This window comes from Rhineura floridana, chromosome 15 (assembly GCF_030035675.1).
Source record: "Rhineura floridana isolate rRhiFlo1 chromosome 15, rRhiFlo1.hap2, whole genome shotgun sequence".
NCBI lineage: Eukaryota > Metazoa > Chordata > Lepidosauria > Squamata > Rhineuridae > Rhineura > Rhineura floridana.
Genome location: NC_084494.1, coordinates 15,639,754 through 15,650,910, shown reverse-complemented (window position 1 = coordinate 15,650,910; position 11,157 = coordinate 15,639,754). Strand labels below are relative to the sequence as shown.

General features: G+C 43.8%; 1 protein-coding gene across 3 annotated transcripts in view; it reads left to right on the top strand.

Moving 5' to 3' along the window:
- The window catches only part of UBXN11 (UBX domain protein 11), a 69,014-nt gene that overhangs the window by 23,897 nt on the left and 33,960 nt on the right, over positions 1-11,157 (top strand). The window contains exons 1-4 of one of the 3 annotated variants that reach the window (XM_061597872.1): positions 4,849-5,002; positions 7,060-7,153; positions 7,621-7,658; positions 9,111-9,215. In XM_061597872.1, coding sequence (XP_061453856.1) covers positions 7,089-7,153; positions 7,621-7,658; positions 9,111-9,215 — 208 coding nt within the window. In that variant the 5' untranslated portion in view covers positions 4,849-5,002; positions 7,060-7,088. Of the gene's footprint in view, positions 1-4,847; positions 5,003-7,059; positions 7,154-7,620; positions 7,659-9,110; positions 9,216-11,157 lie in introns of those variants that run through there. The other 2 variants (XM_061597873.1, XM_061597874.1) reach the window with 2 other exon arrangements.

Sequence of the window (11,157 nt, the reverse complement as noted above, 5' to 3'; positions counted from 1 at the left end):
CTTGAATTCCATCCACTGGATATAAATCCTCTGATGCACAAGAGGGGTTACTCCCTTTATTGCAGATTTTAGTTTTAATTGCAACCTGTCTTAATGGAAGGGCTCCAGCTATTCACCAACAAAAGGGCTTTCTTTCTCTGGAGAGCTGTAAGCACTGCTGCTAATGGGCTTTGTTCTTTTTTAAAAAATACATTTTGTATCCTATATCTTGATGGCACTTGAGCTGTAAGCTTGGTCATTATGCTCCTTGTTTTGTAGAAACTGCACAAACACCATTGCACTTTACCATCAGGTATTAGGAACACCTCTATGAATGGATGCGAAAGTTGGACAGTGAAAAATGTGGATAAGAGAAAAATCAACTCATTTGGAATGTAGTGTTGGAGGAGAACTTTGCAGATATCGTGGACCATGAAAAAGACAAATAACTGGGTGTTAGAACAAATTAAACCAGAACTGTCATTAGAAGCTAAAATGATGAAACTGAGGTTATCATACTTTGGACACATCATGAGAAGACATGATTCACTAGAAAAGACAATAATGCTGGGAAAAACAGAAGGGAGTAGAAAAAGAGGAAGACCAAACAAGAAATGGATTGATTCCATAAAGGAAGCCACAGACCTGAACTTTCAAGATCTGAACAGGGTGATTTATAACAGATGCTATTGGAGGTCACTGATTCATAGGATCCCCATAAGTCGTAATCGACTTGAAGGCACTTAACAACAACAAATTAGGAACACGGGAAGGAACATGGGAAACTGCCTTATACTGAGTCAGAACATTCGTCCATCTAGCTCAAAATTGTCTGCACTGACTGGCAGCAGTTCTCCAGGATTTCAGGCAGGCGTCTCTCCCAGCCCTACCTGGGGGACAGAACCTGGGACTTTCTCCATGCAAAGCAGACGCTCTACTACTGAGATGGCCAGTGGCGGCTGGTGGCTTATGTCAGTGGGGAAGTGGAATCCGCTCCAGGTTTTAGTCTGAACATTCAAGGAGTTGTCCAAGACACTGAAGTAATAGCCCTTCCCCTATATCTCCTGGTGGCTGAGTTGTTTTTAATTTAGCAGGGCTATTGCGTACATAGTTGGGCCCCCATTAGGCATCCTTTTTATTGAGCATTCATGATGACTTGCACTCATGATTTTTTAAAATGACATTTATTTACTGCTTAACCGTTCACATTTCTAAGAGGTGTACATGAAAACAATCCAGACAGAAAATAAAAAAATAATAAAAAAAACTGTTGTAAAACCAAACCTTAAAATACCTGGTGGAACAAGAAAGTCTTTGTCATATGCTGGAAGTTTAACAAGCAGTATCAAAGTGATTATATGCAATCCCATTTTCAAAATTGTTTGCACCTGTAAATTTTTGGGGGTGCACATACTGCTTCATTTCCAATCGATGTGTGTCCTATAACTTTCTGCTGAAATCCTGTAACATTTTACACCATAAATGTTTCGGTTCCTTTCCTCCCCCCCCACTTTTATTGTACTATAGTATTAGAATACCTCTCCAGACAGCAATCATACAATAATACTGGGAAACATCACCGAAAAACTAATAAGCGGAAATATGTGTGGATGGTCCAATATAAATCCACCATTAATGCACTATTACTGTGGCAATGACATGTTGCAGAATACACCTGCAAAAACAACCTTGGGGCCCTTCCAGATGTATCAGCAGCTATTCTTCTATCTTCTGGTGCCTGAGTTGAATTTATTTTGCAGGGCTGTTATGTATGTACTTGGATAACAAGTGGGACCTACAACAAAATATTGTGGTGTGGAGTGCTCCAGCCAGCCAGCCACATCACCTTCCAGAATACTCCATTCCATTCTGCTCCTTGAGTTTTTCATTCTCCCCCCCCCCCGTCAGTCAGCATTGTATGGTCACTGTTCATGGTCCTCATTGGGCTTTTTTAAATGGTTCTGTGATGTCCCTGTTATATTTGTACAGTATTTATGGTAAGTGCGGGTTTTATAGTGTAAATATGGTAAGTAGAGAGATTGGGAGGGGGGAGTACATGTTATGGAATGTTGAGGAATGCTGTGTTGTGATTGGCTGAGCATCTGGGTGGTTGAAGGTATATATGTGAGAATGACAGTTGGTGTGAGAGGAGTGCAGTTCTGGGGTTTGAGTTGAAGAGGGTGAGGGGTGGATGTGTATTAGGCGGGTAGTGAGACAGGTTTTAGGACTAAGGTATTTATGTAAGAGAAACTATAACATGTTGAAAACCATTTAAATGTAACCACACGCATATCTACTGAACCTAAAGTAATCTTATTTATTCCCTGTGTTAACTAATACATCCCTTTGGTTTGACAACATGCCTGATCCTTGGCTGGCTACATACAGAAGGGAAGGGTGGGCAGAGCAAAAACCAAAGCTGGAAACAGTATCTATGGTGGCAGCGGTAAACGGATAGTGTATCAGCAGCAGGTATCCAAAGGCAACCCAGGGCTGTAGTCTTTAACATCAGAAAGATACAGGGGGTTGTGGCCTGAATCAACTTAGACACTTAATACCAAGCTGTTAAAGAAGGAGACTAAGGCTAAGTCTCAGGGCAGCATTGCTTTACTCACTGTGTGTCAGGCAGTGACGCCTAGTAGTGGGATCGGGAGAGATTCGTGCTGGGACCAGACTGGGAGAGGAGGTCTGACAGGTTACCCTTCAGAATTGTTGAACTTCTGCAAACCTTTGGGTTTCCCCACACCTGCTCATATCTCCCTCTTGTGCATGGATGGTGACATCTTAGCTACATATGAAACAGCACTCAGATAACTGGGTTTACTGTTAGTATGTATGATACAGGGATTTGTGTATATTAAAGCAAAGGAGCACCCCAATGTCAATTGTTTTGGGCAGGAATAGATATGATGTTGGGAGTTGTGTGAACTATTTAAAGAATGAAGTGATGAGGAACTGGAGGTGCTCAAGATGGTGTTGAAGTCCACTTCCCATTAGCCGCAACCAGTATAAGCAATGGTCAGGAATGATGGGAGTTGTAGTCCAACAGCTTCTGGAGCGCCACAGGTTCCCCACCCCTGGCTGAAGGGCAAGGGGAACTCAGGGGTTGCCAACACAGCACCTGCAAAGGCTTTCATTGGTGCCCTCAAGCAGGGGATCCAAACTCTGAGCTTTCATTTTAAAAAAAGTAAGTTTCTAGCTCTCCTAGAATGAATGTTATGAAGCAAAATTCAAAGAAGCTGAATGTTGGAAGATTCAGGACAGACAAAAGGAAGTACTTCTTTACTCAGCGCATAGTTAAACTATGGAATTTGCTCCCACAAGATGCAGTAATGGCCACCAGCTTGGACGGCTTTAAAAGAAGATTAGACAAATTCATGGAGGACAGGGCTATCAATGGCTACTAGCCATGATGGCTGTGCTCTGCCACCCTAGTCAGAGGCAGCATGCTTCTGAAAACCAGTTGCCGGAAGCCTCAGGAGGGGAGAGTGTTCTTGCACTCGGGTCCTGCTTGCGGGCTTCCCCCAGGCACCTGGTTGGCCACTGTGAGAACAGGATGCTGGACTAGATGGGCCACTGGCCTGATCCAGCAGGCTCTTCTTATGTTCTTATGTTCTTAAAATGTGAAAGTACCCTTTAAAACGATTTCTGTGAAATATGCCAGACTGGCTATTCCCGCCTGTCAGTGTTTTGGGCCAATGAGTGAAGCCAGGGCTGTGACTCGTAAGTGAGTTGTTTGGACACCAAGCAATAAGAATCTCTGAAGTCTTATAGAGCTGTTGTGTTCCCCTCCCCTTTTGTGCACTTTTCCAGGTTCTCTCTCATTTTCTAGTCCTTAGAATTTCTGTAGTTTTCCCTTCCTTTTTTCCTTGCAGTGAGGATTTATCTTTCCTGTGGTGGGTTTGTCTGAGATTGGGTATTCCCTGCTAAAGCTGTTCCCAGCCATGAGCACCCTCATTGCCCCTGCCAACCTGCCTTCTAGTCTTACGATGCTGTTGCCACATGTCAGGTTGGCCATCCAGGGCTTGATCTAAGATGAAGGCACTGAGTAGGGGTGGAACCACAGCTGAGAGGTAGAACCTATGTTCTGCATCCTGACGATATCAGGCTCAGTCCCTGGTATCCCCAGCAATAATTGAGAGGGAAGCCCTCAGCCTGAAATCCTGGAAACCCTATAGAGTAGTAAATCCAGTTGAAATCAATGGGCCTTATTTCCAGGGAAGTAGGATTAGGATTGCAGCTAAATGTGCAAACACTGGGGGGAATGCCTGCTCTTCTCATGGAAGCGTGCATAGAAGTCACTCTGTTTCCAGTGTTCAGGCTGTGAGTGCCATTGCTTATATTGCCAAAACATATCTACATACACTATCAGTGGGCTTGGGGGAAACCCAAGGTGTGCATTAGTAAAAAAAAAAAAATTAATGGGGAAAAAACTTTTAAAAGTGTGTGCGTGCCTTTGGAAACAAATCGGAAAAACGAGGTGGGGAAAAGTGGAATGGAGCATGCTGAAATAGGTCATGGCTGGCTGGCATCCTGGACATTTTGCTGCCTATCCCACTGTTGACAACCTGAAATCCTATGCTCGCTTACGGTGGGGCTCACTTCTGAGTAAAGATCCATATAGCATTCCGCTGCCAATCTGACGGGCTAATGCCGTGGAGTCTGCCCTGCCCGAGTTAGGATTTTACGGTTCCCCTCAAGCCTTCCTATCCTCGCAATAAAAGAGAGGTAGAAAGGTTCCTCCCAAATCCTGCTCCGATCAGTGCGAGACTTCGAAGTGAGAGGCGCAAGCGAGCTCCGCTGTGTCTCATTTCTCCCTGCTCTGCCCTGGCTCCACAAAAGACAAGATTAAAAAACAAAACAAAAACAAAGAAAGAACACTCGCCCTGGAACGCTGATTGCTGGGAATTGTAGTCTTTGGAGAGTCACCTGACTCTTTTCAGGCTCGGGCCTGGCAGTCATCTCCTAGGCAACCGAATGTAAACAAGATGGCGACGCCGGCCTGAAGCCTCAAGATGGGCAGGTGAGTCCCTTTATAACTGTACAAATCAGGTCCAAGCTACTAAGAGGTGGCAGGACACCGTTTTTCACCCTCACAGGCACTGTTCCTAACTCACTTTCGTTCACGAAGCCACTCTTTCCCTGCAGGGGTAGTCCCTGTTAAGTCCGTTGCAGCACAATCAATACAGAGCGTTGTGGCACTTTAAAGACTAATGGTGCCAGCCTTTGCGTGTTTCCTCAGATGTAAGCTCCATTGTATTCAGTGGGACTTTCTCCTAGTGGGTATAGGATTGCAGTCCCCACAATCCTATGCATGCTTGCTCAACATGCTTTCCCCCTAGAGTTTAATGGGGTTTGTCATGCCCTGGTAAGTGTGCAATCCTTTGGCTGCAGTCCCAAACTCTCTTACCAGGAAGTAAGCCTCATGGGAAACAGTAGGACTTACTGCTGAGAAAACATGTATAGGATTATGCCATGAGGCTGTCATCCCATGCTCACGACAGGGATGGGGAACCTGTGGCCCTGCAGATACAGTTGGACTCCAACTTGTATCATACCCAGCTCACTTAGTCAATAGGTGGGGATGATGGGAGCTGTAGTCTGACAACATCTGGAGAGCTGCAGGTTCCCTATCCCAGTCTTAGGACGCAAGTCTTGTTGAAATCTGTGGGGATTACTTTTCTGAGGATACACATGCACAGGATTGTGCTGTAGTAGATTTATACGTCAGAATTTTTCATGGGCCCACTAGAGACTTCTTCGTTAGATGTAAGCATTCTCAGTGGGTGGATATGAATGGGATGACACTGTTCTTATCTTGTATACATTTGCACTTTGGAGATCTATGACAAAACATAAGATCAAACCAAAGGCCCACCTAGTCTAGCATTCTCCAGACAGTAGGCAACTAGATGCCTATGGGAAGCATGCAAGCAGGACATAAGTACAATAGCACTTGCACATTTGATTCCAGCAACTGGCACCACAACTACATCATGCTTTTAAAGCACTGTGATACCACATTTTAACAGTCATGGCTTCCCCCAAAGAATCCTGGGAACTGTAGTTTGTTAAAGGTACCGAGAGTGGTTAGGAGATCCCTGTTCCCCTCACAGAGCTAGAATTCTCAGAGTGGATTAACAATCAATCCCTGTTCCCAGGGAAATCTGAGAACTGTAGCTCTGTGAGAGGCATAGGGGTCTCCTAACAACTCTCAGCAGCCTTAACAAGCGATAGTTCCCAGGATGTTTTGGGGGAAGCCATGACTGTTAAAATGGCATCATAGTGCTTTAAATGCAGGTATAAAGCCATCATGATTAGTAGCCATTAATAGCCTCACCCTTCTGAAAGTTACAGCATTTCATCAGGAAGTTGCAGTGTTGAAAGTTTTGCAGGCACCAACACTAATGAATGCAGGAATGTGTAGAGATATCTCAAATACCAACATGAGCAGAAATCACCCTGTATGCACAACAAAAAAGGACATCCGGAGGGCCCCCAAGTTTACTGGTAGCTGTGTAAAAGAAGGAATATGTTTTTACAATGCTGCCCTTGCTTTATTATTTTGGGACATATGTATATGACATTTTCTTCAAGGAGCTCAGGCTGGAGTAAATGTGAATTTTACCTCATGCTCACAAAAACACTAGGAGGTAGCGACCAACCCAGTCATCTTCATAGCCAACTTGAGCACTCTGCCAAGTACATGCGGTTGGCTACAGGCAGATCTAGATGGTAGCTATCTAGATGGTATCCCAGTTTGATACTGTATCTTGCAATCAAGAGTGCAAGAAGTTTCTCTGGAGAAGGAATGGTAACTTTTAGACAATCCTGAACTGGTCTGTAAGTGTCATGGTCAGTCATGTGGATGGACAGAGCACCAGCCTAGGTTGACCTCTCACCCCATCCAATGTATTTGGATTTGAGATTGCTCAGATGTGCTATAAGAGTCTATCACATCTTCAAAAATTAGCAATGTGCAGAGATGTGCCTATTATGCAGCTAAGTCTCAGATGCAATTCCGAGGTTCACATCCCTGCCACAAATTGTAATACATGTCTATCTCTTTCCCCCCCATAGAATTTAAAACTGTAAATTCATGGTAAACCATGACTTCTCCTCTTTCCTCTCTGGGGAAGATTCGTAGAATGCCACTTCAGATGCAGACACCAGGGTAAGTGAGGGCTTGTTCACACAATCACCTGGGCCTGTGGTAGCCCCCAGGAAAGCTTTCGCCTGTTGGCTTTCTGATGGAAGATTTGGTTTTCAAGTCTATTCTAGCATTGTATGTACAGCATCCCAGAAGTTGCATCCCAGTTGAAACTAGGAATGGTTCTGTATGTTTACAGTGTAGTTAACTAGAGGCCTTGTGGCTTTTATTCAAACTGTAGTTGGAAGTCACTAACCTGGGCTGTTGCTATCACATTCTTCATTCCATTTTGGCTATTTTCATTATGTGTGCTCATATCAAAAAACAAAGGAGCTTGATTGGTGTATGTATGTGGTGTGGCTTCCCAACTGTAATGTAAAATTGCAAGCATGTTTCTTGTCAGTTACATTTGAGATATACATTTATCTGCATTATCACTGATTTCCTGTTTGTTTTATAAGTTATATCACTTGAATTCTTCTGGATTTCAGGAAAAGGGCAGCACCATTCAAAGAGAGTATCCAGAATGGTAAGTGGTGAAATCTTTGCCATTGCTTTGTATATCTTATTCCAAATAATTGTTTATATACCACTGTAAGGTCCTCTTAATAATATCTCATTATTTTCTACAATAAATCTGTGAATTACTGTTTCCCTTTTAGAGTCAAAGAATGAGGCTGAGGGTGTATGATGTACCTAAGGCTACCCAAGAGTCAGTGGCAGAGTTGGGTATTTAACTCTGCTCCAGTCAGCTGCTTGTGAGATGGAGATGCTTGTTTTCTTTAAAATCTTTGTCTCATTCACCTGTGGTAACTAAAAAGGCTCACAGCCTCCCCGCAAAAACATTTCCCCATCCCAGTTACTCACTCATAAAAATTGCCTGTGTTTTAAATGCCACATCAATAGTGATATATGAGCATTTTGACTAATAAAAAAAAACTAGTAACCTGCAGCTTCTGGGTACCATTAATTAAAATGGAATATCTTTAGAATAGAATACTTTATTGTTTACAGCCATAGGCCATCACAATCCGAGAACATATAACAAAGACGCAAAAATTATACATAAAATTCACACTACCCGTTACTCCAGTGCATGGGGTGAACCTAGCCCTAAAACAAATCCCTGCCAACTGTTTAATAACGAGGTGTCCGGATGTGCCTCATAATCTTGTCCTTTAAAACTAACTAACATTTTTAAAAAACTGTTGGACACTTCAAGGAAGTATTATTGACCACCGTTGCGAAAGGGTCATAATGGAAAGTATGAGGAGTGAACTGGGAGGTTGCATCTTTGTCCGGAAGACTTCAGGTAGGGACAAATTAAACAGAGTTATGCTGGTTTGTGCAGTTTAGCACATTTGGCCCGTATCTTGTCCACGGCCAGTGCAAAGTTGGCGACCCTGGAAGTTATATAAATATCCGTGCCAGCCAAGAGGATGGCAATCTGTTCTGGAATGGCCCTATCCACCATGGGGGAAATTATAGGTGATGTAGTTTTCGATCTCAAGTCCGCATAAAGGGGACATCTCAAGAGATAGTGGGCCAGGTCTTCGACCTCCCCCATCTGACATATACAAACTTGTGCGTGATAGGGGGTATTGGCGTAACGTCCTTCGAGGAAGGAAGTGGCCATTGTTTGTAATCGAAGGGCCGTGAATGATCTCCTCAAAGAGGGTATTGTTAAGAGAGCTATAGATAGGTTCCATGGAAGAAGTAAAATACGCAATTAGTAAAATGTACTGGATCTAAAGGTGGATCTGGACCACCTTATATTGATCCGGAGACTGGCTCACCTGTCTTTACTGATTGCATCTCCCACTTCTTGTAAATCAGTTTTCTCTGGAAAATGATACATTTGGCAAACCTGGCTGCTTTGCCTCCCCAAGACAACAGACATCTCCCCTTCCACAGAGAGAGAGAGGGCGCAGAGGAAATCCTTGTTGTGCTCTTCATAATGATTTTTCTCTTTAATTCACAGAGGATGAAGTTGCTATGATGGATGAAATCCTGGGGCCTGGAGCTCAAATTCCAATCAGTGTGCCTTCCTGCTCAAATGGAACTACGGCAAAACCAGCAACACATGGTATGAGTGGAAGGGCTGGAGAAAGGAATATATTTTTGGGTACTATCAAATGCCTGCATCAGATATGTAGATTCAGGGTATGGGACAGTCAAGGGCAACACACTTTCCACTACTTGCTGCTTATTTTCTTTTCCTAGCTAACTCAGACACTCTGTTCTCACTAGGAGAGCTGTTTGTCTTTTGTGATTCCTCATGTATAGAGCAGTCGGGTATCTGGCACAGAATTTGAATTCATAGCAACCTTAGCTTGCTAGTTTTTTTTGCACTCATGATAGTGGAGATACATTTGAAAACTTCTAAGGAACTCTGGTTAGTTTAAACAATGTTAGTGAACAAGCTGGGATTGTAAACTATGATTTAATCCTGGCTTCTTTAAATTTACAATAGTTTAAACCAGGGATGGAGAACCTGTGGCCCTCCAAATATTTGCTGGACCACATCTCCCATCATCCCTGATCCTTAGCCATGCTGGCTGGGACGGATGGGAGTTGGAGTCCAAAAGCATTTGATAGGCCAGGTACCCCATCCAAGCTAATAATAGTTTCCTGAATTTGGAGATAATGGGGGACTCTGATTAGTTTAAAATTAAAAGCATTATATCCAAAAAGACCCAATATTTGTTTCTCTGTTTCAGAGTTGAAGGCAATTGGAAAGAGGCATTGTTGCTTATTCTGTGAACTCACACAGGTCCTGCAGGGGTTTTGTTTCATTTTTAAAAAAATCTGCAGAGGTGGTAGTGGGACAAAAGAAAGATATGCGCATGCCTGGGAAAATGAGATGTGTAAAACCCACTCTCAGCTCTCTTAAAATACATTGGCTGCCCAAAGCCTAAGTTTAGAAAGAGCCATACATAGTGAGAAGGTGTATGCAAAATCTTAACACAAATAGTTTTGTGGGGTTTGTGATGTATTTTGAATGCAGCAAGTGGATTTCCTTTATATAGAACAGGGATGGGGAAGCCTTTTCAGCCCAAGGGTCACTTTCCTATCTGGCCAGTCTTCTGGGGGCCACATGCTAGTGGTTGCTGGAACCAGAGGCGAAAATGGGCAGAGCAAATAAATGTAAAATTTACCTTTGTACACCAGGCTAGTTTCTACATGTACCCAACTGTATCTTCCATTCAGGGACCTGAGGCATGATCCACATTCAAGGACACATTCCAGTCAGGCAAAACCACTCAAGGAGAGTGTGCAGTAGGGATAGTGTGTGGTGTGGGCTGGGGAGAGGATGTGTGACCAAGGAGGGCGTATGATCTGGGGAGAGTCTGAAGGACCAGATGGAGAGACCTGGAGGGCTACATTTGTCCCCTGGACCTGAGGTTCTGCGCCCTGGGGTAGAATGTGGAGCTGATTGGCACGATGTATGAACAACCATTGCTTATGCATAAGAACATAAGAAGAGCCTGCTGGATCAGGCCAGTGGCCCATCTAGTCCAGCATCCTGTTTTCACAGTGGCCAACCAGGTGCCTGGGGGAAGCCCGCAAGCAGGACCCGAGTGCAAGAACACTCTCCCCTCCTGAGGCTTCCGGCAACTGGTTTTCAGAAACATGGTGCCTCTGACTAGGGTGGCAGAGCACAGCCATCATGGCTAGTAGCCATTGATAGCCCTGTCCTCCATGAATTTGTCTAATCTTCTTTTAAAGCCGTCCAAGCTGGTGGCCATTACTGTGTCTTGTGGGAGCAAATTCCATCGTTTAACTATGCGCTGAGTAAAGAAGTACTTCCTTTTGTCTGTCCTGAATCTTCCAACATTCAGTTTCTTTGAACGTCCACGAGTTCTAGTATTATGAGAGAGGGAGAAGAACTTTTCTCTATCCACTTTCTCAATGCCATGCATAATTTTATACACTTCTATCATGTCTCCTCTGACCCGCCTTTTCTCTCAACTAAAAAGCCCCAAATGCTGCAACCTTTCGTCGTAAGGGAGTCGCTCCATCCCCTT